Source organism: Tauraco erythrolophus, chromosome 1, assembly GCF_009769465.1.
Source record: "Tauraco erythrolophus isolate bTauEry1 chromosome 1, bTauEry1.pri, whole genome shotgun sequence".
NCBI classification, from domain to species: domain Eukaryota; kingdom Metazoa; phylum Chordata; class Aves; order Musophagiformes; family Musophagidae; genus Tauraco; species Tauraco erythrolophus.
In genome coordinates, this window is record NC_141465.1 from 60,829,421 (window position 1) to 60,850,673 (window position 21,253).

General features: G+C 38.9%; 1 protein-coding gene across 2 annotated transcripts in view; it reads right to left on the reverse strand.

Annotated features, from left to right (window-relative positions):
• Positions 1-1,935: 1,935 nt before the first annotated feature.
• The window catches only part of GABRG3 (gamma-aminobutyric acid type A receptor subunit gamma3), a 343,043-nt gene continuing 323,725 nt past the window's right edge, over positions 1,936-21,253 (reverse strand). The window contains exons 7-10 of one of the 2 annotated variants that reach the window (XM_086609863.1): positions 15,615-15,767; positions 7,201-7,397; positions 5,623-5,652; positions 1,936-2,214 (exon numbers count right to left, since the gene is read on the reverse strand). In XM_086609863.1, coding sequence (XP_086465989.1) covers positions 1,936-2,214; positions 5,623-5,652; positions 7,201-7,397; positions 15,615-15,767 — 659 coding nt within the window. The remainder of the gene's footprint in view (positions 2,215-5,622; positions 5,653-7,200; positions 7,398-15,614; positions 15,768-21,253) is intronic. The other variant, XM_086609870.1, reaches the window with a different exon arrangement.

Below are 21,253 nucleotides of genomic sequence, written 5' to 3' on the forward strand. Positions count from 1 at the left end.
TCGTTGGTTTAGAAGACATCAAATTGGGCAGATTTTGCTAAAAATAAAGTTTTGATCCTGCCTCAAAATATTTCTTCTCTGTGCTGCTAATTTGAATTTTATCCGAGAAGTGATTTGCCTCCCCCATGTAAATCCAGCTCTGTCTCTGATATTTTAGACAAGTGAAAACCAGAAGAAAGTATTTTGAATAACTGTAATTAACTTCTGTGATGGCAATTTTTTTTTCAATTAAAAACTCACTAGAAGCACAGAGAAACAGCAATGACAGACAGTGATGTTTCAAAGAACATGACAGCATTTATGTTCCTTTAGAATTACCATTGCATTAGGTTTTATTAGTTTGCAGGAGTTTCCTTCTGAGGAGAAAAGGAACTGCTCTTCAATCACATCTACTACTCATTTTTTTATCAAACACTGTGTGGAAGAGACACATAGTTTTTGAGATGATAAAAAAATTGCCAAGTCCACCAGAAGAAGAAAAAAAAAATATAACTTTTTAAGGTATATTTTAACTTCAATAATTTGTAACCATTTGTCATCCAGAGGATAGTATAAAGTCATTGCTATTTAGATTTGAATCTGTTTTGTTTGCTTAATAACAATTATTGAGACAGTCTGTAAAAGACATAATCTAGTCTAACACTTTAAAACTAGTTTTTGAAAAACTGGATAGTTTAAGAATTTAATGGTTAAAAGCTTGAAAAATACAAAATCACTTTTAATGGTGAAATATAGTTGGTAGTTTAGGAAAAAAATGAAAATAACCTTTTTGTACATGTGGCAACTATTCCATGTTTAATCCAAGTATGACAATGGAGTTCCCATAATGCACTATTCAAGGCAAAAGTGCTCAGTGTTGAGGTCAGACCCAGGGAACAACTGCCCTAAGGACTGCAATGGAAGGAACGAAAAATGTCCTTTGGCACACGTTTTTCAATTTTGTAAAATAACTTTGAGAGAAAAAATAAAAATGCATGAGAGAACTTTTTAGTAATTTGCAATCTGAAGAAAATCACATATTCCTAGTGCTATTATAGAATAATTTTTACTCATGGCCTATCAACTATGGTCTGCTACAATGACACAAACAAGCAGGAATCTTATCCTGCTTCAATAGAGTACTTTAGAAATCAATGACCAACTTGTGTTTAACCAGTCATAAAAAAGACAGTTAAAAGCTTGAAAAACTGTAGAAGTTATGCCTACAGCTGCTTCAGAGATAGGCAAGTCTTTTATTTATATCAAAATAATAGCTTTCTTATAACTCTGCCTTTTTACCTTATGTTAAAACCGATATGTGGAAGTAAGTAAGTGGCTAATTCCATGAATCCCAGAACTTTGCAGAAAGCAACGTCTGTGTTTTGATCCCACCAGAGACATTTCTTGCTGTCTTTTGGTGGTTTCTTTATAGCAAGCAGATCGTCGATAAAATATTTCCCAAAACCTATGGGACATAGCTCAAGCATTTTAAATATAAATGAGTGGTTTCATCGGCTTTGGCTTATTTGCCAGTGCCACTGTATGTTGCTCTGAGCCTCAGGGATATGGCAGCATTTAGAAGAAAGTATGGGAATGAAGAACAAAACCAACATATTTAACCTTTGCCTGAATTGTGTATAGCTTCTATGCCAAGGGAGAATAGTAAAGATTCTAATATACAATAATTATTCATAAACATCGCTTACACTACAAATTTAGCTGAATTTTTTAAGAATCTTTTCCTTAAAAATGAATAGTAGTAAGGAGAGAATTCTTCCATGTTTTTCTTTTTCAGGCAATTACATATGAAAATTCTTCATCAGGCTCTGTGGTGGTGAAGGTTAATGTGGCCTCTATAATTTGAGATGAAACTGAACGTGTCCTTCACTTTTTCTGTACTTTCACCATCCCTCCGCAGTGTGAAAACACAGCAGTCTTCACCACTACAGGCAACATTTAAAGATAGAGGTATCCAACCCAGTAGACCAGGTTAAACAGCAGGAAGGATGTAGGAAAAAAGACCCTAGAGTAAGAGTCCAGTTCCAAGATGTCTATGTGAATCCGTCCTCTCCTCCATGAGCCTGATTTACACTCTTCGTAGCAACAGAAAAAACTCTGGCAGTCTTTCCCATCCAGACATTCGTAGACGCACGCATCTTCAAATTCTTGCCAATACATGGCATTGTTCAATGTGATGACTGTAGTTGGTGGTCTCATATCGAGTACAGAATAATTCTGATGAGAGAAAAAGAAAACAATAGTTTGATGAGCTTCTATGGATGATGGAGATCACAATTAGTAATCAAAAAATCACAGGACCTAGGAGTAAGAGATTGATACTACAGGAATTCTACATTTGGGAACATCTTTCTTTCCCTTCAAAAGATGCCTTTTCAGATGAATCTCCATAGAGAGATTGTGGAGTGACAAGTTGAATAGCTCTAGATGTATTGGGTAACTTCAAGCATATCTTTCCTCCTAACCATTTTTTCACACCTAGGAGTTCAATTACCTGTCAGAATATTATTTGCAAGTGGCTTTAAACACTTACTGCTGCTACATTTAAGAATGTATTCTGCTTCCCCGTTGAGTTACAGAACAATCTCCACTTAGTACAGCTGCGTTCACTGCCTCTTAACTTTACCATGCTTTATGAAAACAGATATGGTCAGCAACAGATAGTGATGATTTCAGTACAGGATTTCAAAATACCATCCTAGGCATGTGCCCTTAGTCTTTATCACACAAACCATGCTCAGAAATAGGGCACTTTGATATCACACATCCTCACAGTACTGCTTGCGCCTACAGACCATTCCTTCTTCAGTGAACTCCCTATTTACACTTTGTCAGTTTCCTGAAAGGTGTTTTCTCACAATAGTCCCCTCTCTCATCAAGGCACTCGTTCCATCCTCACAAATGTCACCTCCTCCACTGGCATCGCTAGGAAAGGTTCCATAGCTTTGTTGTGTGTCTGCACCACCCTGACAAAGCAGACTCCAGCACGGTTTTCTCCACCTTGGGGGCCCTTCCTCTCCCAGTGATTGTGCTGAGCACTGCCTTTGCCTGCAGGAGCATGCCGGGTATGTACTAACAAGCTAGCCATGCCTCTTCATCATGCCTGCTTGCATTCTGAAGAGTGCTCTGGGCCCCTGCTTCCACACTGGCCATGCAAAACACCTGTTGAAGGTGTTGAGGCATCTCTGAACTCTTTCACTCTATGTGAAACAGATCAGTGATATGATTGATGTGTCTCAGTGGAAATTTTCCTTTTTCTATTGACTTTATTTTTCTTCCAGAAATCCTTTGGTTTCACACACAATAATATTACGCATCTCATTAAAAATGCCAGTCTCTGAGCTAAGAACTTGATGTGGCATCCCTCTGCTTAGATATTGGCATCTAAACAACTGCCCTATGATATTCAGCCAATTCATCTCGTCATAAGTAAATGGCTAAAATCTCTCAGGTGTATTGTGCTGTGAACTGTAAACAGATTGCTGTTCAGAAGCAGATTATTGGAAATCTGTTTGCTTTGAATGACTTCATCTCTGAGATTAGATGACTTCATGGTCTTCTCTCTCATTTATAAAGTTTCAGGTGGCTGGTATCAGAGCTTTACGATGTGTTGCCACATGGAAAAGTTCTAAGATTATCATACAAGCAATCATTTTTTGACTGTAGCACTTTGTAGAGAAAAAAAACTATGACTAAAATATACATGAAATTCTGCTATACCAGTGTGTCACATATTGTTTATTTCTTGCATGCCTTTATGAAAAATTTCTACCTAGGGACTGAAATTTTCTATGCCTAGCTACAATATTTATATTAAAAAGAAGAAAGACTAATTTAGATCCTTCCAGATGATTTTGGTAAGTGAAAAAAAATAAGTGCCCTGGTTCTGCAAAGGAAACTTTCTCATCTATCAATAGCCTGAGTTTTTTGTTACTGTTTTGTTATATAAACTATCTGCTTACGACAGAAGAGAAAATAAATGCCTTGATAATACAGAGAGATTAATCTGGTTTCTTTAGTCTCTGTCAGCTAGGAGAGGTCCTGAAATGACTAGATACCAGGTGAATGTGGATGGTAGCCACTGTGTTCTGTGCATCCTGCTGAGCTGGGGTGGGGAGGAGAGGGGTGTATGCATAGCCCCATACTACCTGGGAGCTCTGGCAAGGCAAGGCACTTCTCAGGTGCCTTGGACAAGGCAGTTCAGTTGCAGTGTTAAACACACTTAATAAAATTATTTCAGACAAGGTATGAATATGTTCTCTAGGAAGAAAAACAAGAGGTGGGATTACCTGAACTGAAATTTACTAAGATTAATACATTTCACATTTTAGGTGGCATCACTACAAGGCTGGAAAAGACAAGATGATATCTTTAGAGGCAGAGACACTGCTTATTTTATGCAGTTTCTGCTACAATTTGAACATGGAAGTTATTTATGTATGGAGCAAGGCCCTGCTCAATATCTGTCTTATGGTTAAAAAAAAAGAAAAGAAAAGAGTGAGTAAAAAGCTTGAAAAGGCTGCAGATACATTCCAAGCAGATCAGACTGACTAGGTCTAGACAAACACTAAGAGTGTTAAACCTATTGTCATTTTGATTGTGTGTCTTTTCCTTTCTCTTTTTTAATTGGAAACAGGAAAGTGCCACTACGTTTTCAATGTGTCTTATTAACTCCATCTTTCAGAAGTCTGTCCAAGGAGTGACAGCAGTAGTGAGTGTATAAATGCAGTGCTTGCTGTAAACCATTCATTGTCAATGAGCAGGCTTTCAATGCTATATGAGCCCTCTAAATACATCAGAAAACTCATGTTAAACAAAAAAAAGGTGTATAGCATTATTTGTAAAAGGTAAGCTAGTAACACAGAACTAGCAGTTGTAAATGATAAACTGCAGCATAGCCAAACCAAGAAATGCAAAAACAATGTTTTAATTCTGTCCTTGTTCTTATTTGGTTCTGATAGCTGGGAAGCAGGTCATCCAACCTGTTGATTAACTGGCCCTCTGCATGCTTTACATTTATATATATTAGAGTATGTATTCCAGTTTCAGATTTCATACAACTTAGAGATACAATTTTGTGCTCGGTTTCAACTTTATTACCACTGTGTGTATATAAATAGTTATCTAGAAGTTTGGGGAATAGAATTTATTCCATTTGTAGATAGAATACAACTAACTGTGAAACTTGTGTGCCTAAATTATTTGAAAATCCACCTGAAAGCTTGCTAAAGATTTTACAGATATGCATAAATTATTTTCTATGAAACTCAGTTCAAAGTCCATATGACATAACTTGTGCTTACTACTTTTTTATAAAATATGAGAACCTGCAGTATTATATAAAGCAGACACAAAATTTCTGAGATAAAAATAACACACAATATTCTACATTTGACCCTTCTCCCTCCTAAATCATTTGATAAGTCCTTATAGAAAGAGGCAGGTATGTTCCTCTGCCATGGCCAAAAACAAACTGACCTTTAACAAAAAAGCATAACAATATTTATAGTGAAGTCAGGGTAAAGCATAACGTAGCATTATAATTTTCTCTCGAATTATTGCACGTAAATGTCAATGATACATTCATGCCTCCATTGCTCCCACTGAATAAAATAATTTACTTACCATCACATGACCAAAACTGACATCAGGTAGCTTAAATAAAGATAATAAAAGAATATTCAGAAGAAAATATATGTATTGCTTCATATGCATTTAATACTCAATAGCATTCCTTAAACTAAGCCTTTAAATGCATTTGTCCATAAACCTCTACATTCTGAGTATTCTATATGTTCAGCATAATATTCTGTACACTTTAAAGCTGCATGAAGCCTCAACAGAATGCTCACGTAGTTTCCATCCACCTTAAATCTTGTCAACCCATTAGATTTATTTATTTAGGAAGCAATACCTAAATGAGCATATGTTCTTGCGTTAACTTCAATCTCATCAATGTTGTATGCTTTCCCTCATCTCCATTCACATGTCTGTAAATTCATCCCACTCACAGAGATACTCATGACTTTTTCCTTCAGTCTTCTGTAGGATGGCAATTTTAGTTTGATCATTACCAAGTTCATTTTGACTGTCTCATACTTTTCTTTTGGTAACGCTGTCTTGTCTTTTGTGTGCAATGCATTTTTACAAGAACCTATTAGAGGTTTAATGGAGTTTTCATTGACTAAGTTCATGGGTTTCTAGGCTTTCTCTAGCTCAGTATTCGTTTCAGCTTTTCCTTCATTAGTTCATCATTCAGTCATTTTCTATAGCTCTTCATTCAGCCCCCTTTTACCTCATGACCTATTATTCCCTGAGTTTAGCCTTCTCCCTCTTCAATTTCCTCCTTCACATTTTTCCTGTTTGGCTTTGTGTTTCTGATTTCAATTAGCCTTATTTCCTCCATTATGCAAAATGACATCCAACATCTTCAACTACTGATCTCAAACAGATGAGATTTTCCACTGATCTTGAGTGGACAACCCACTTCCCCTTCCCTGAGTTTACACTGATTTTTTTCTCCATTTTACTGCCCTGTCATTCTCGTAGTCAATTATGAAGAACACCAGGCAAGTCCTCCTGCATGATTGTTTTAGATGATTCTAAGTAAACAGCTTTTGTGTGTGTGTCTGGGCGTTACTCTTGGGAGTGTCTTCTTGGCTAAAAACGCAGCCATGTATAAAACCTTTGTGAGTGACCTCCTCTGTTTTTGTACTTAGGACCAGGTTTGATTTTTTGTACGTTGGGCTAAAAACAAGTGCAGATTCCCAGTGGACACATTGAAATCCCATTTGTGAAGTTCATAAATATTTCTGGATCTGTTAAACCATGAAATAGCAGGTGTATTTGAATATACATTGATGTGCATATATTTGTATAACTGGCTATGCACTCTGTTTCAGTGGGAACCCTTTAAGACTACCAGCACATTAACTGGAGGACAAAAGATGTGTAGGCAGGGTTGCTGCCTCATGATCAGCAGGCTGCTTCTCTTAGGAGCAGATCTCGCTCAATGGGCACATAATTGCTTCTAGTGTTACTGCAGTTAACTATTCTCTGTTGGCTTTCAGGGCAGATCACACCACAAACTGGGAAGAGCTTGGAGGAGCGGAGTATAATGGGATCACAGGCTGTCATTGAATGATTCTCTGCTCTCTGAGACAAACACATACTAGAAAACAAATTTAAATGCTCACATCTTACCGACTTTTTCTTCTTAGTACAGTTTGGTTTCCTGCAACTTGAGTAGTAGTTGAGGGTTGCATACTCCATCAGAGCAGCAAAGACAAACAGAAAGCATACAGTCACAAACAAATCCATAGCAGTGACATAGGAGACACGGGGTAATGACTTTCTCGCAATGGTACTCAAAGTTGTCATGGTCAATACTGTGGTAATGCCTGCAGAGAGAAACTTGATTTAGTGGTATGCAACATCATTTCTCCATGTCGCAGAAGAATCTTTGGAAACAAACACACAAAACATAAATCCAAAGTGTGCCGAATTAATCACAAGGAATTCATTAATTTCATTTGGTAGTATAAAAATGCATAAAAAATAACATCAGTAGAGCCACTGTTATTTTGTAAACAAAGATTTCCTCAGCTGTTTATATTCATCTTTACAAAACTGACATTCTCCTGCCTTTCAATATGCTTTTCCTCATCTCTTCCTTTTTCTGTTCCCAGTTAGGGTGGAGATTGGAGTGAGGTAGAAGGAGAGAATGCAGACATTTTTGAAGAAAAGTATAAAGCAGAAAAGATACTAAACCCAGAGGGAAAAAAAAAGAAACCTAGAAAACAATGAAGGAAACATGGTCATTTTCACTGCTCTCATGAAAAGTCTTATACTTAAAAGAGAAAAAAAGGGAGGAGGGAAGAAAATAATAGAAATTTTGCTGCAAAGTTCTGACCATGAATTTTGAAAATATGCTTTCACATCGCTGCTTCCTTGAGAGTCCTTCACTGCGATTTTCCTTCTGAGTAAGCGAAAACAGACTCTCATACAAACCTCAGCTGTAAACATTAGCGGAAACAGCCTTTTTAACTCATATAAAGCATTGCATCTTAGATTGATTTAGTAATAATGAATATAATGAGAATTACTTAGTGTGAAATATCCTGAAACAATAAAACCAGTTCTAGAATGAAAGCTATGGGCTGTCAGTTATTTGGCTGCTGATAATTAGTATAATTTCTCTTCATTCCTGAGGAATAGAAGTCTTTCATTCCTACTTTGGACTGATGCTTTTAATCATTTGTTATGAACTGCAAACCTTCTGATAGAAAAAATAAAACTCCTCAATGGCTTGGGAAGAAAAATAAAGCTCTCATTCAAATAAGTGTCAAGAGAGAACCTGCTCTAAAAACAACATCGCCATAAGGTAATCTTTCTTTTTATAGTTAAAGTGATATTTTGCAATGGTACGCAGTGTTTGAAATGGCAGGGGATGACTTAAATTATGCCTTCTAGTAAAATTACTTCCCACAAACGGCACTCTAGAGAGACAGAAGTATCTGTGGATTACTTTTGACTTCTTTCTGTTTATGAAGGAATGCCCACCTCTGATTTGTAGCACTTGATAGAAACTACAGTGACTCACAAGAGTAGCCATTCAAACCACCAGAAAGATGGATGAGCCAGAAGGCAGATTGTTGCCTGGGCCTCAACCTTCTACAGTGAATAATACCTAATTGTATTTCTTAAATATCCACTACCTAGCAACTAAAAAAGCAAAGAAAAAACGAATTTGCTGAAAAAACACAACCCAACAATCAAGACAAAAGCAATGCTGATAGGAACTGGGAAATGTGAACTTTGTAGATGGATATTTAAAAGATAGTGGGAAAATGTTTCCGTTTCCTGTCAACTGTGCCACCTCCCAATATAAGCACGTGTGGCTGCCATGACCAAGTAACCTCTCCAGACCCTTTAACAACAGTTCTGTAGCTAGCTGATGCTTTGGAAAAGCTCCAGAGACAAACCCCATGCGTAGCCATTTATCACAGTAGTCAGACGCAAAGATGTCCAGCTGCAAATGGTGTTGACTCACTAGTCTTGATTTGGCTTTTACTAACTATAGGTTAATTAGTCTTTCTGTATGACCATGACTCAGGCCTTGGGAGTAGCTAACTTCAGGACAACTGCATCCAGACTATGACATACTCTGCATATGTAATGGAGTTCTTTAACACTTTCTAACTCACAGTTATATTACCAACACAAACCTGTACTTTTCAGAGCCACATGTACCTGCAGCAGCTCCCAGGTATTTTACTGCCTTTAAATAATCCCTCAAAACATATAGTGTTCTTCTAGTACCATATACAACGTCCTTTTTACCTGGACTCAGGGAAAAATTTGTATTTCTCATTCATTCTGTAAGAGGATCTCAGATTACTTTAGGACACTTTTTCATTAAAAGGCAAAAAATAAATAAAAGGAGAAAAAAAAAGATTGCAATGCTCAAAATCTTTTTTTTTTTTTTTTGCAAAGCTCTGCAATTTTTCTACTGAATGCTGTACTGACAATGTAATATTTTTCCTCTATTTTTACTGAAATGGAGGTATAACTTGGTATTATTTGTTACAAGAAGTATCGTGCAGGTATCTGTAATGATGACCGGCTGCCAAAGTGAGTATGGACAGGAATGCAGAGAAGTGAAAGAAAAATTAATGTTAGCCTTGGTCCTTAAGTATAGAAGTCCCAATTTCAGCCTGAGTCCTAAGTCCATGCCTTAAATGCGAATGTGAAATGCCTACCCAAATCATGCTTGAGACTGTGAAAACCTAGGAAGTCTAAGTGAGAACTAAGCAAAACCAATCCAGCAAATCATGTTGTAAATCATAGAATCATAGAATGGCATAGGCTGGAAGGGATCTTAGAGATCATCTAATCCAACCTCCCTGTCATGGGCAGGGACACCTCTCAACTAGATCAGGCTACTCAAGGCTCCATCCAACCTGGCCTTGAACACCTCCAGGGAGGGGGCATCCACAACCTCTCTGGGCAATCTATTCCAAAGTCTCACCACCCTTGTACTGAAGAATTTCTTCCTAAAATCTAATCTAAATCTGTTCTCCTTCAACTTAAACCCATTTCCCCTTGTCCTATCAATGGACACTCTTGTAAAAAGTCCCTCCCCAGCCTTCCTGTAGGTTCCCTTCAGGTATTGGAAGGCAGCTATTAGGTCCCCCCAAAGTCTTCTCTTTTCAAGGCTGAACAATCCCAGCTCCCGCAACCTGTCCTCATAGCAGAGGTGCTCCAGCCCCTCGATCATCTTTGTGGCCCTCCTCTGAACACGCTCCAACAGATCTATGCCTCACTGATACAGATTCTAGGAGTTTTAGGTTGCTCCAGACTAATTTTAACTGATCGAAACAAAGTAGGTTCTACTAAATTTATAGACATAACAGTGGTGTAAGATTTATTTTGGTTTTAAGATATTAATAGTATCTATCCTCAGTCTCTTTGACAACAAATCACATTTTGCTACCAGAATATAAAACCTCAGGGAAAGGAAAGTTTAGCATCACAAGCCATCCTAGTTTCTGGATTTTACATGGACATGAGACAAAATTGCTGAGCACATAGATGGAAACACCCAAAGGTAAAATAAACATATTTTTACTTTTATTATTTATGCAATATATTTTTGTGATGTGAAATCCAATAGAAAAGCATAATTCTTCATTTAAGACGAGGTTTTAACTTGGATCTCACCTAATACCATAAACAAGTAAGGAGGTTTTGAAATAATAAAAATTCTTCCCCGTATATCAATTTTAAACTTGACACATAGGCAAAAGTTTCAGAATATTAAAATGAGTCTTATGGGGATATATACAGAGAGCAAAGAGAAAGAAGGTGCAGCAGATGATACAGTTTTGTATTCCTATAAGTTTACAAGTCAGAATATACAGATATGCATATATGAAAAAAATGCAGCACCTATTATTTCCGTAGTGAATATTTAGATTCCATACACTTAGCTCATTTTATCTCTCATGCTAAGAAAATTCAGTTTGTTGACTGGTTTCAAATGCAACAAACCTTGCCAGATGAAATTGTTATGTCTCTCACTTTGGGAAGGCCTGCATGGTAAAGTGAGCTTTGCATCTGTTATTGAAATTCACAGTGCTCTTGAACTGTCTGTTTCAACAGAATTTTAATATCAGCCAAGGACAGTTTTGAAGTAACCTGGCTTCAAGATTTTCAGGTAGACAGGTGTAAGTGGGAGCTTACCAATTTGTGTATTAATACTGGTTTGTGACAGTTGTACTCTCTGAGCAAATTCCATACCAAAGATGATGTATGATAAATCAGAAAGGACTGTCTGGGAGATGAAATGATGAGGGGATACATAATGCGTGAGAACACTTTAACCTTTAGATCATTGGCCTAAACAGCCATTGTTGTTTGAAAGCCCCTTACTGGACAGCAGTATGCAAAGTGTGGTAGCAGGATCTTCAGCATCAGAAACTCTTTGGTTAGTGAGGCTCATTTTTTCTTATTTTCCTAAGTGCATGTTCCTGGGACACCATGGGGAAGGTGTACTGCTTTTACCCATGCTATCACTTGTTTATAAACTGAATTTCCCCACCTTTTGGTCTGAGACCTGTTTTGATCATTTGCTTGTTTTTCAAGTGAGTGAGCTTAAGATGGAATGACAAGGAGAGCAGTGTTCATTTTTTGTTAAACACAATCTGTATCTTCTTTTACATCAACACATTGCTGACCTTGATACCCGCTGGTTTTTTTTTGAACTGCAGTTTGAAGTTGCTCGGTAGTAACTGCCTAGTCCTATTACATATTATATCCATTTTGAAAAAGCAGGGGGAAACTAGGATGAAAGCTTCAGTTTAACTTAATTCCCTTCATCTTCGAGGAAAACAACCTATTCTTTTCTAGATCATAAGTTTTCTTCAGACACTTGCTGACTGCTCTTGACTGTGAACATCCAGAGATCATTTTGATCACTAGAGACAAGCAGAACCAGGAGAGAGCCTTTTTTGCCTTTTTTTTTTTTTTTTTTTTTGAATGGAAAGCAGAATAACCTGGGATCACAAAACACAGTTCTCATCCAACACTCAAATTTTATTTCCAGTTTCCCACTGACTCTTCAGGTGGCCTGGAATGAGTCACGTCATTGTCACTCTGGGCTTCAGCCCCTCAAATTGCACAGGAAAAAGGGACTATGATGCCAAGTTTTTAAAGAGCACTTTGTTGCCTCTGGACAGTGTTGCTGAAAGGATACTTATGGTCCCATTTTTTTCCCTCACAGCCAAATACCCTGATTGCATTTAGTTTTTTCTAGCACAGAAATAGCTTATTACTTCGCGTTATCCAGAAAGAGGTAAAACCTGTCCTTCATGTAACTGTAAGTAGTTGCCAATAGCTCAGGAAATTACTTGTTCATTTCAGAGAGTGAAATGTCTCCTTGATGCTAGCCCTTTATATTAATGAAGCTATACTTGGAGCAGGTTTGGTACACTGAGTCTACAATTCATTTCAACTAATTAGCAAGACAATTTCAGTGTTTTGCCTTTGGCTGTATTACTCACAATTTCACCATGCGCTGCTATCCAAACGTGGATGTGTGCTGTTGCTCAGACAGATTTATAAGTTGCATTATACAAGCAGACCTACAGTAAACTGGGAATGTCTGCTTACTGCATCCCAAGAGTCAACAGGCCATTGCCGATTTGGGAGCAACAGGACTCTGCACAAATAGAGGTGACCCATTTATATATTATTTTCCTGTCATTTGACTTAATTTATAAAAAAGTTATTTTTTAGCCCAGTAATTTAATTTTTCATGAGAGTTGTAGGAGTTAGTCATGATAGCCATTGAATATAGCCTTGGAACATCTCATTTTTATGTTCTTACTTCAAATTCATGACCTCAGTATATGAATACATTTTTTCTCTTAAGTTCCTGCTGGCTGAGGGGGTGAGGCAGGGAGTGTCACACTGCTATGACTAGTGATCTAACCTACTTCCATTTCTAATTAATTGGAAAATGGAATTATGTGATGTGGGCAACTGCCCTCAGGGACAGGGTATGAGCACTGCTTCTGGAAAATTAGTAAACAAAACTGTTAGATGCCTTTTCTCCCTTTTCTCTTAAGCGTTGTGAAGGGTGATCAATCTTTTCTTATCTCCACTGATTCACTTAATTTAAGAAGAAAGAAGTTCAACAGAGAAGTACGGTAAAGGCCCATTGCTCCATTTTCTGGTGACCAAAGGAAAGTCTACAAAGCCAGGAACAAGCAGTCATGCAGCTGCTCTCATCTGTCCTCACCTTTGTGTTGTCTTCATGCTGTTCTGGAATTGGAGGGCGTCACAGAAGATCTGTGAGTCTTAGGGTCCATCATGTTGCTGGAGCCACTGTGTAAAGGCACTTAGGCACTTAGGAAGGGAGTGAGGACTGAATATTCCTTTCTCAGAAAATAACCTCAGAAAACTGGACCCACATGATGCCACAGGACTTATAATGGCCAGAAGTGCTACATTTGTTAATTTTACAAACTCCTGGAGCAAGTCTAGCAGGTTATGGTTTTGTGCTGACCTCATGCAAAATGGGTTTTAATACAGAATTATCTGTAAAGTGTGAATCAGTGTTGGCTGCTTGCAGTTGTCTTTCTACAGGTTCTCTGAGATTTTTCTTTCTATTGATCCTGTTGCACAGCCCCATGCCACTGAGCGGCTCTTGGTTTAAAAGGATGCCTCTTGCCACTCATAAAGAATTAAAGCTGATACAGCCTCCCCTTACGAAGATGCATAAAGGTTGACAGCAGGAATGGCTGGCATATAACTTCATTGCTTAAATAAAGCTGCGGTTATGTGGTTATGTGAAGGAGTTACACTTAGAAGATAATTTTTATAACGTATTTCTTCTATCATTCAGCTGAAAGTTACTAAGCTATTGAAGAATTAGAAGTTTGGGGAGGAAAAATGTTTGTAACCCAGGCCTTGTGCACCCTGAATAGATAACCAAAAGTTTTTTGCATGAGTGAAGGATTTAGAAAGTGGGATCGGACTTCTGGACAAGTTCAAGTGACTTTGCAGCTAAAATCTCATTCAGAGTGAATGAGCTTCAAAATCTCTATAGTACTTCATTTCTATTTTCCCCTTCAGAGCCTTTATATTAGAGCCTTTATATTTGTATTAGAAATGACAGCATCTTCAAAACTGATGATTGCTCAGATTTATTAGTACAGAACAGAAACAAACAGAAATGGGACAAGTAACTTTAAACAACTGTGTAAAGGCTGCATTGTCAAACAAGGTTTCTTCCTCCTGAGATCAAGTAGAGCACCTCTATGTGGTGTTTGAAAGAAAGCTAACAGAAATGGTTCACATATAAGTAGCCACCACTTGTGGTAAACACTTGGTTACTCGGATGAAAAAGGATGAGAAGTACTGAGTGCACTTGATCAGCTGTTCAGGGGAGTGGGAGACTGATGTGGTTTGTACACACGGTCTCTCAATACTGTGGTGGAACGGCAGCTTGCTGGCATGCAGCAGCACTCAAGAACACCATGCCTGCTGCAGGCTACCTTCGTGTATCCTCCAAGGAGGAGGCTGCCTGTTAGCAGCCCTTGCCCTCCAGCCTTTCCTTGCAGCAGTATTACCCTCTCAAACCTGGGGACTCAGTTGCATGCCTCCTGTCTGATTTCAGTCCGAAAAGAGAGGCAGGTCAGTTTTTAATAATTTGTTCCTTCAAACTGAAATGATTCAGAGAGTCCAGATGGTGAACTGGAGATGGTAATGAACTCCAGCAGAAGAAAGCAATGAATAGCTGGGAATGGTAACCTCCATGCTTGAAAACAGACATGTAAACCTTGACATAGCCTCCTCTTTTTTCCTAAACTGGTAGATTTCTGAATCAGTTAGTATTGGCAACCTTGGCAACCGCAACCTAGACTAAAATGTTATTTTTCCTTCGGTTCTGATGTACACTTATAATTGCCCATTATATAGCCCTATGCCCTTGATGCTGGCAAAACCTGCAGGTTTTCCTATAGACATAAGAATAAACGGTGAGCATTTCCAAGTGTATCCTAAAGCACGATGCTAAAATGCACGTGCTCGTCCTCACATAAATGAGCTGCTGGAAAATCTATACTGGCATAAATCTCCACAATCTATGAAAAATATCTGTACACCTAGTGTGGAGCTTAACTTCAAGCACGCAAGCTCAAACACTTTGCATAAGTTAATATTATTATATCCCACAGTTTTCTGTATATACAAGACATAATGCCCTGTGGGGGAGAATTTCAGAAGGGAAGGAAGCCAGTAGTGCAATTAATTTATTCTTAAAAAATGTCGTTAAAATATCATACTGAGAACTAGGAGACAGACATTAATTCTAGAATATTATGCAAAATAAGTGGCAGTGTCATTCCAAAGGGTCAGGGTAGTTTACTTTTAATTACTCTGTTAATGGCAGAAAACCAGAGGCTTCAGTGATTAGATCTGGGTCTGCAAGATATGGTAGCAATAATCCAAAGCATATAGCCAGTGGTCTATTTAAAAGGAAATTGACATTTTTGAATTATAATGTAGAAACTACACAAAGAGAGCAGAAAAGGGAATTATTAACAACTTACCTAATGCTGTTCTTGCTGGTGTGGCATCTTTTTTAATCCAAAAGGATACCCAGGAAAGAACAACTGTTAATATACAGGGAATGTATGTTTGAATAGTAAAGTATCCCATTCTTCTACTTAAGTCGAAGTATATTGTCATGACTACATAATCACCTGCAATAATAGCACAGAAAATAAATTGACATTCTGTTGAGATACAGAGGATTGTTTATTGATCTGCTAATTTTTTAAACTTCACAAAAACACTGCATATGAAATATTTCTTAGTGTTTCCAGAGCATCTGTGAACAATGGTCATGTGAAATAGAATTCAAATAAACTTTTCAATTCTAGTTTCTTTTAGTTTTAGGTCTCTGTGGAAATGTTGACCTATTTGGACAGGCAGAGGCTCTCAGTAATCATTCTGGATGAGTAAATTTTTGAAAGGTATCTTAGCTTTCCAGACTTTGTATTTCTGGATGGGTCCATGACCACAAACATGAAGCTACTATCATTCACCAGATTCTGTAACAGAGCCACATGAAATCTCTCCTCTGCAAGCTGTGTCTTCCCTGCCCTAATTTCAGGTTTGAGTGACTACTTTTATCTTGTTTTGAGATACGAATCAGGCAATAGGGGTCTTTATGGCAAATGTAGCATGTGCATGAGTATGCCTTTTCATAAGAAGTCATTTATAGACACTAGAGCCTCATTAAAAATCCAGTCTTTTTTGGTCAGCATTTCTCCATTTCAAAGCAGTTGTGGTCCCTTGTAGTATCTGTAAATCTTCAGAAAGTAAGCCTGGATATAATGTTTATTATTCTGCTCTGATTCATAAAATCAAGAGCTCAGTAAGAAAGCCAGTTTATCTCACATTATACAATTTTCTTCACAGTATCTTTTCTGCTAACCCCTGTGACTCCACAGGGGATAATAATCTGTCTCTCTCTTTCTACCCAGTAGAGGCTACTGACCTTATCACCTCTCTCCTTACTAACAGCTCCCTCAGCTTCATAGATGTTAACTATCCTTTTCTCTCAGTCACAGTGATTAACAATAATGAAACTGAACTGAGACCAATTTCTGTATTTCGTTTGAAGTATGTTACTTCCATTTCAGATGTGAAGAAGAGTTTATACGCCTGAGAACTTTTATGGGGTTTTGTCCGACTGTGTCAGATGACCTAATAAATTATATTGCTTCTTGTTACAAATCTCAACTTTCTAGAATACGATATTTGCAGAAGGTGTCATTTGCAATAGGTAGCTAAGTGTGTCCTGTTACAGCAAATCATCAGAAGACTGAAGAAATTGGTAGCACAGAGGGATTAATCCTCAAAGGAATGTACATACAACTCACCCAAGCAGAGGCACAGTGGGTTCATTAGGAGTTGAGACAAATTAAAGCTTAATCTTCTAATAACAGAGAGCATATGAACAAAAGTATTTAATACAGTGGATATTTTGACTATATCTAAATATTACGTAGAAAAGAAATTAAAGAATCTCTGAAGGCCACTGTAAAATGACTGAACTATCGCAAGCTACAAAGTCAAAGGTAAATAAAAATCTGAGGATGGGATTTGGGGAGAGAAACTTAGAACAATTAATCAAAAGGAAACATTTCTATGTGTTAGGTACATAATTTTGAGATTGATATAGTTGGAAGAGGTTGATAAGCCTGTGGGTGCTTTCATTGTGCCTCTGTTAGATGAACACACACATTTTCAGGAGTACTGTGCCAATAAAAAGCATGTGACTCCCACGAAGGTGGACAGTCATTTCAGAAAGTTGTGTATTTGACACAATGGCATAAAGCTTTAATGAAAGAGCTCACTGCTGTTACATGTAGGAAGTATTACAGTACATCATGACATAGTGAGCCTTGTTGGCTCACTAATTAAGGGTTATTTTCATTCCACTAATTTCCAGTACTTTTCTCTGTGCAGGGAATGGCACCAGGGAACTGATGTGGAGTAGTTACCATTGGTTCTGCTACATCAGCAGCCTAGTCTGGTTTGCCTCACTGAAGTTTTGCACCACAGCAACTGAAGTAATTTGGCAGAAATGGGAGTAAGGAATTAGAGGCTTTTACATCAATGCTTCTATTGATTTGTAACGACCCCAACAACCATGGAAAAAAAGTTATGATAATGTTTCAAACATTATCTGTCAAGGCAGAAGGATGAGCAGAAAAGGTAACTCAAAGACTCTAAAAGAAAGATGCCAAGTCTTCACATTTCCCTTACTCAGTGTCTAGAACTGCATGTCTATGGATAGGCTTCTTAGGAATGGTATAAAGCAAAACAATCTGCAGACTTCTCATTGTGTACAACAATGTATGATACATACAATTCAAGTACATGTACAGATTACTGTTCCTCTGAATAATATCACGGTGATACCTAGCACAGCAAATGAGTGGGACTAGATTCTGGATAAAAAGATACTGGCTAGTAAGCCAGTCTCTGCTTCCGAGGTCTTCTACTGAAATCAATCTGATAAACTGAGAGTAGGAGAAAATCATGGAGCATTTCAACTGTTTTGCAGACAGGAACTGAGGCAGAGATTAAATGACATAGAGACTCCATCATCCCATGTAGTCACAAACTGATTCAGTATCTTTTAAGCCAGTATTCATTTCACCTGATTTTAGATATCTAGAAGGTAGATTCTACAGATGACCTGGACACTGTGGCCTCCTTTCTATACTTAATGAAATCAGTACTTTTAGTATATGCTTTGTCTAACCTGTTTTAGAAGTTCACTTTAGAAGGAAGTGAGTGTGCCCAAAATATTTCCATTTCTCACTAGTGATTAAAAAAGGAGATCAATTTGCTCAGATGTGGACAAAGACATGGTTTAGACACTTGCAGGTGATCCAAGGAGTCAATCACAACCCTTGATTCCATAGTGAAAGCTAAATCAGGGTAATTGTGTGAGGGTGCTAAGGTTATTTTACCTAAATGTCGTAACCTTCTTAATCTTCTAAAGGATATTTTAGTTGTTTTCCTCCTTTGTTTTGTGGTTAAACTTGGTACCTTGTCATGGTTTGATGTGGAGGGGGAGGGGGGGGTTCTGGTGGCAGGAGAGGGGTTTTGGTCCCTGCGACCTCCCCGGTTTTGGAACCAGGTTAGGCTTAGTTCTGGCCACCAGATCAGACTGCCATCCCCCTCGGGATTGAGCCAATAGGGCGCCTCTGCGAATTGCCCTATTTAAGTCAGGACAAAGGGAACCGGAAAAGGTGCTTTGCCCAGGAGCGAGGAAAGAAGGGAGGAGGGCACTGCCCCCGCTCCCTGGCTCCCGGCCGGGCAGCTGCCTGCGTCGGGCCGGCGCCGCCCACGGAGAATGGCCGCAGCGGAGCCAGCTGGGGAACTCGGGGGCACCCCACTCCCGGGGTGCCCACTGGGCTGAGTTCATCTGGAGAGGACTGAGATCTGAGAGAAACAGCTGCATCGACACCAGGTCAGTGAGGATGGAGCGGGAGGAGGTGTGCCGGAGCCGAGTTTCCCCTGCGGCTGATGGTGAGATAGCAGGCGGCCCCCCTGCAACCAGGATGGCCTCGGTGGAGCAGAGACCCACTCGCAGCCCGTGGGGAGAAGATGCCTGAGCCTGAGGATGGTCGTGTTGGGGTGCACGACAAGGCAGAGAGGCATCTGGAGTCTGTGTGATGACCCACGCCGGAGCGAGTGGCTACAGCTCCCGAAGTACCCGAGACTGTGGTAAAGCCCACACCGGAGCAATCTGTGGGGAGGATTGTTTCCAGTGGGCTGGACTCACGCTGGAGAAGTTTGTGGATTTTTCCTCGTGGGTAGGGGATCCATTGGAGCAGGGGAAAAGGGTGTAAGGACTCCTTCTCCTTTAAGAAAGAAGCAGCAGTAACAGCACGGAATGAACTGACCTGCACTCCCTCAGTCCCTGCCCCCTGTGCTGCTGGGGGGAGGAGGTAGAGCCGGTAGGAAAAGGAAAGTGGGGGGGAAGGTGTCGGTTTTAAGATCTGGTTTTGTTTCTTTCTGTCCTCTCGAGTAATCGGTTTTTGTTTCCCTTTGTCCATCTAAGTAATCATTAATAAACTGTTTTGCTTTGAGAAAAGCCCCGTCTGTTTTGCCCAGGACCATGGTTGGTGGGTGCTCCCTCTGTTCTTGTCTCAACCCTCAGTCCCTTTGTTTTTTTTTTTCTCTCTCCTCTCTACTTTACTGGAGAAGGAGAGACTGTGTGAGTTTTAGTTGCTGGATCAGCCTAAAACCACGACATACTTTCATCCCTAAGACATGCACAACTCCTTCTCTGCTTGTTCCTCTGCTGGCTGGCTGGCTTACTTACTTTCTTGCTTGCTTCTTTTCTTCCTTCCTTCCCTTCCCTGCTCTTCCCTCCCTCTGTTACAACAGAACTATTGAACTTCTCTTTGTCCCAATTAAAAATCTGTCAAGATACCCCTTCTCTGTAGAACATCCTTCTAGCAAGCTAAATAAAGGAATTGTGACTTAGTCGGATTTTACAAGGAGCTGCAAATTCCCAAGTATCCAACAAAGACCCATAGATGTCTAACAAGCATCCAATGAAAATGAAATCCTAGGATAATGATTAGCTGCATTAATTCATCCATTAAACTGTTTTCTTTTCTGAAATCCATACAGAAGTTCCCACAACGAAGAAAGCAGACACAGTCATACAGGCAGCAGCTGTGCATACGGAGTCATATATTGTGCCTTCTGTGCTATACTCTAACTTACAGGAACACACTGACAGAAAATAATCTCTCTCTCCAAGAGTCTGGAAGAACAATTTCATTCAGTGGAATTACTGATGCAAAGTGGAAATAAGAAAAGAATTTGCTGGTTGTCCTACAATACTCTAACCATGCTTAGAGAGGACACAGTTTAGAGACGATGAATGTTGATGACGATGCTTCGTGAATCGTTACTGCTGACATGCAGAGCCTGGACTGAAAGCACCACTGTTGTGACTGCTGTCAAAGGTAAGTATGCTTCTGTACAGCATGAACCAGATGCTTTTTTTTTAATAGCTACAGTGAATTACAATTTTCAACTAAATTACTACTCCAGTTCTATTCTCAGCCAAGTCAACTTCTGTTGAGTCTTGAATTGTCTCTTTGCTTACAGAAGAACCAGCATGTATGTGCTATGGCTACTTTCCTCGATATGCTACTCCAAATTGCATCACCATGATCATTATAATCATCATCATCATAATTATTATTATTATAGTTTAAATTACTCCTTCCAGAGGTAATTATTTTCTAGGTATCTCAAAGCACTTATCTGCAGTTTAAAGGAAAGTAGCCATGGCACATAACATTTCTGACTTTCTTTATATACACAAAATCATTTGTACAAAGAAATTTTCATCTCTTCTAAAAACTCTGACCTACAATTCATTATGCATGTGCTGCAGGCATGAGAAACTGAAAGAAGAGAAAAAGCTTTCAAGCACTCTACATGGTGTCTCCTTGCTCCTTCAACAGTCTTCAGAGCTCCACCTGCCATTACTGCCACTGCTAGAAGAGGAGCTGGGGCTGATTGTGCAATGAAGCTCCACAGCGCAGATGAAATGGGAAAAATCTCCTTCCAAACTTCATATTAAAGCAGTGCGTTTTCTTTAAAAATAATGACATGATGATTGCCTAGCTACGTAGTACAG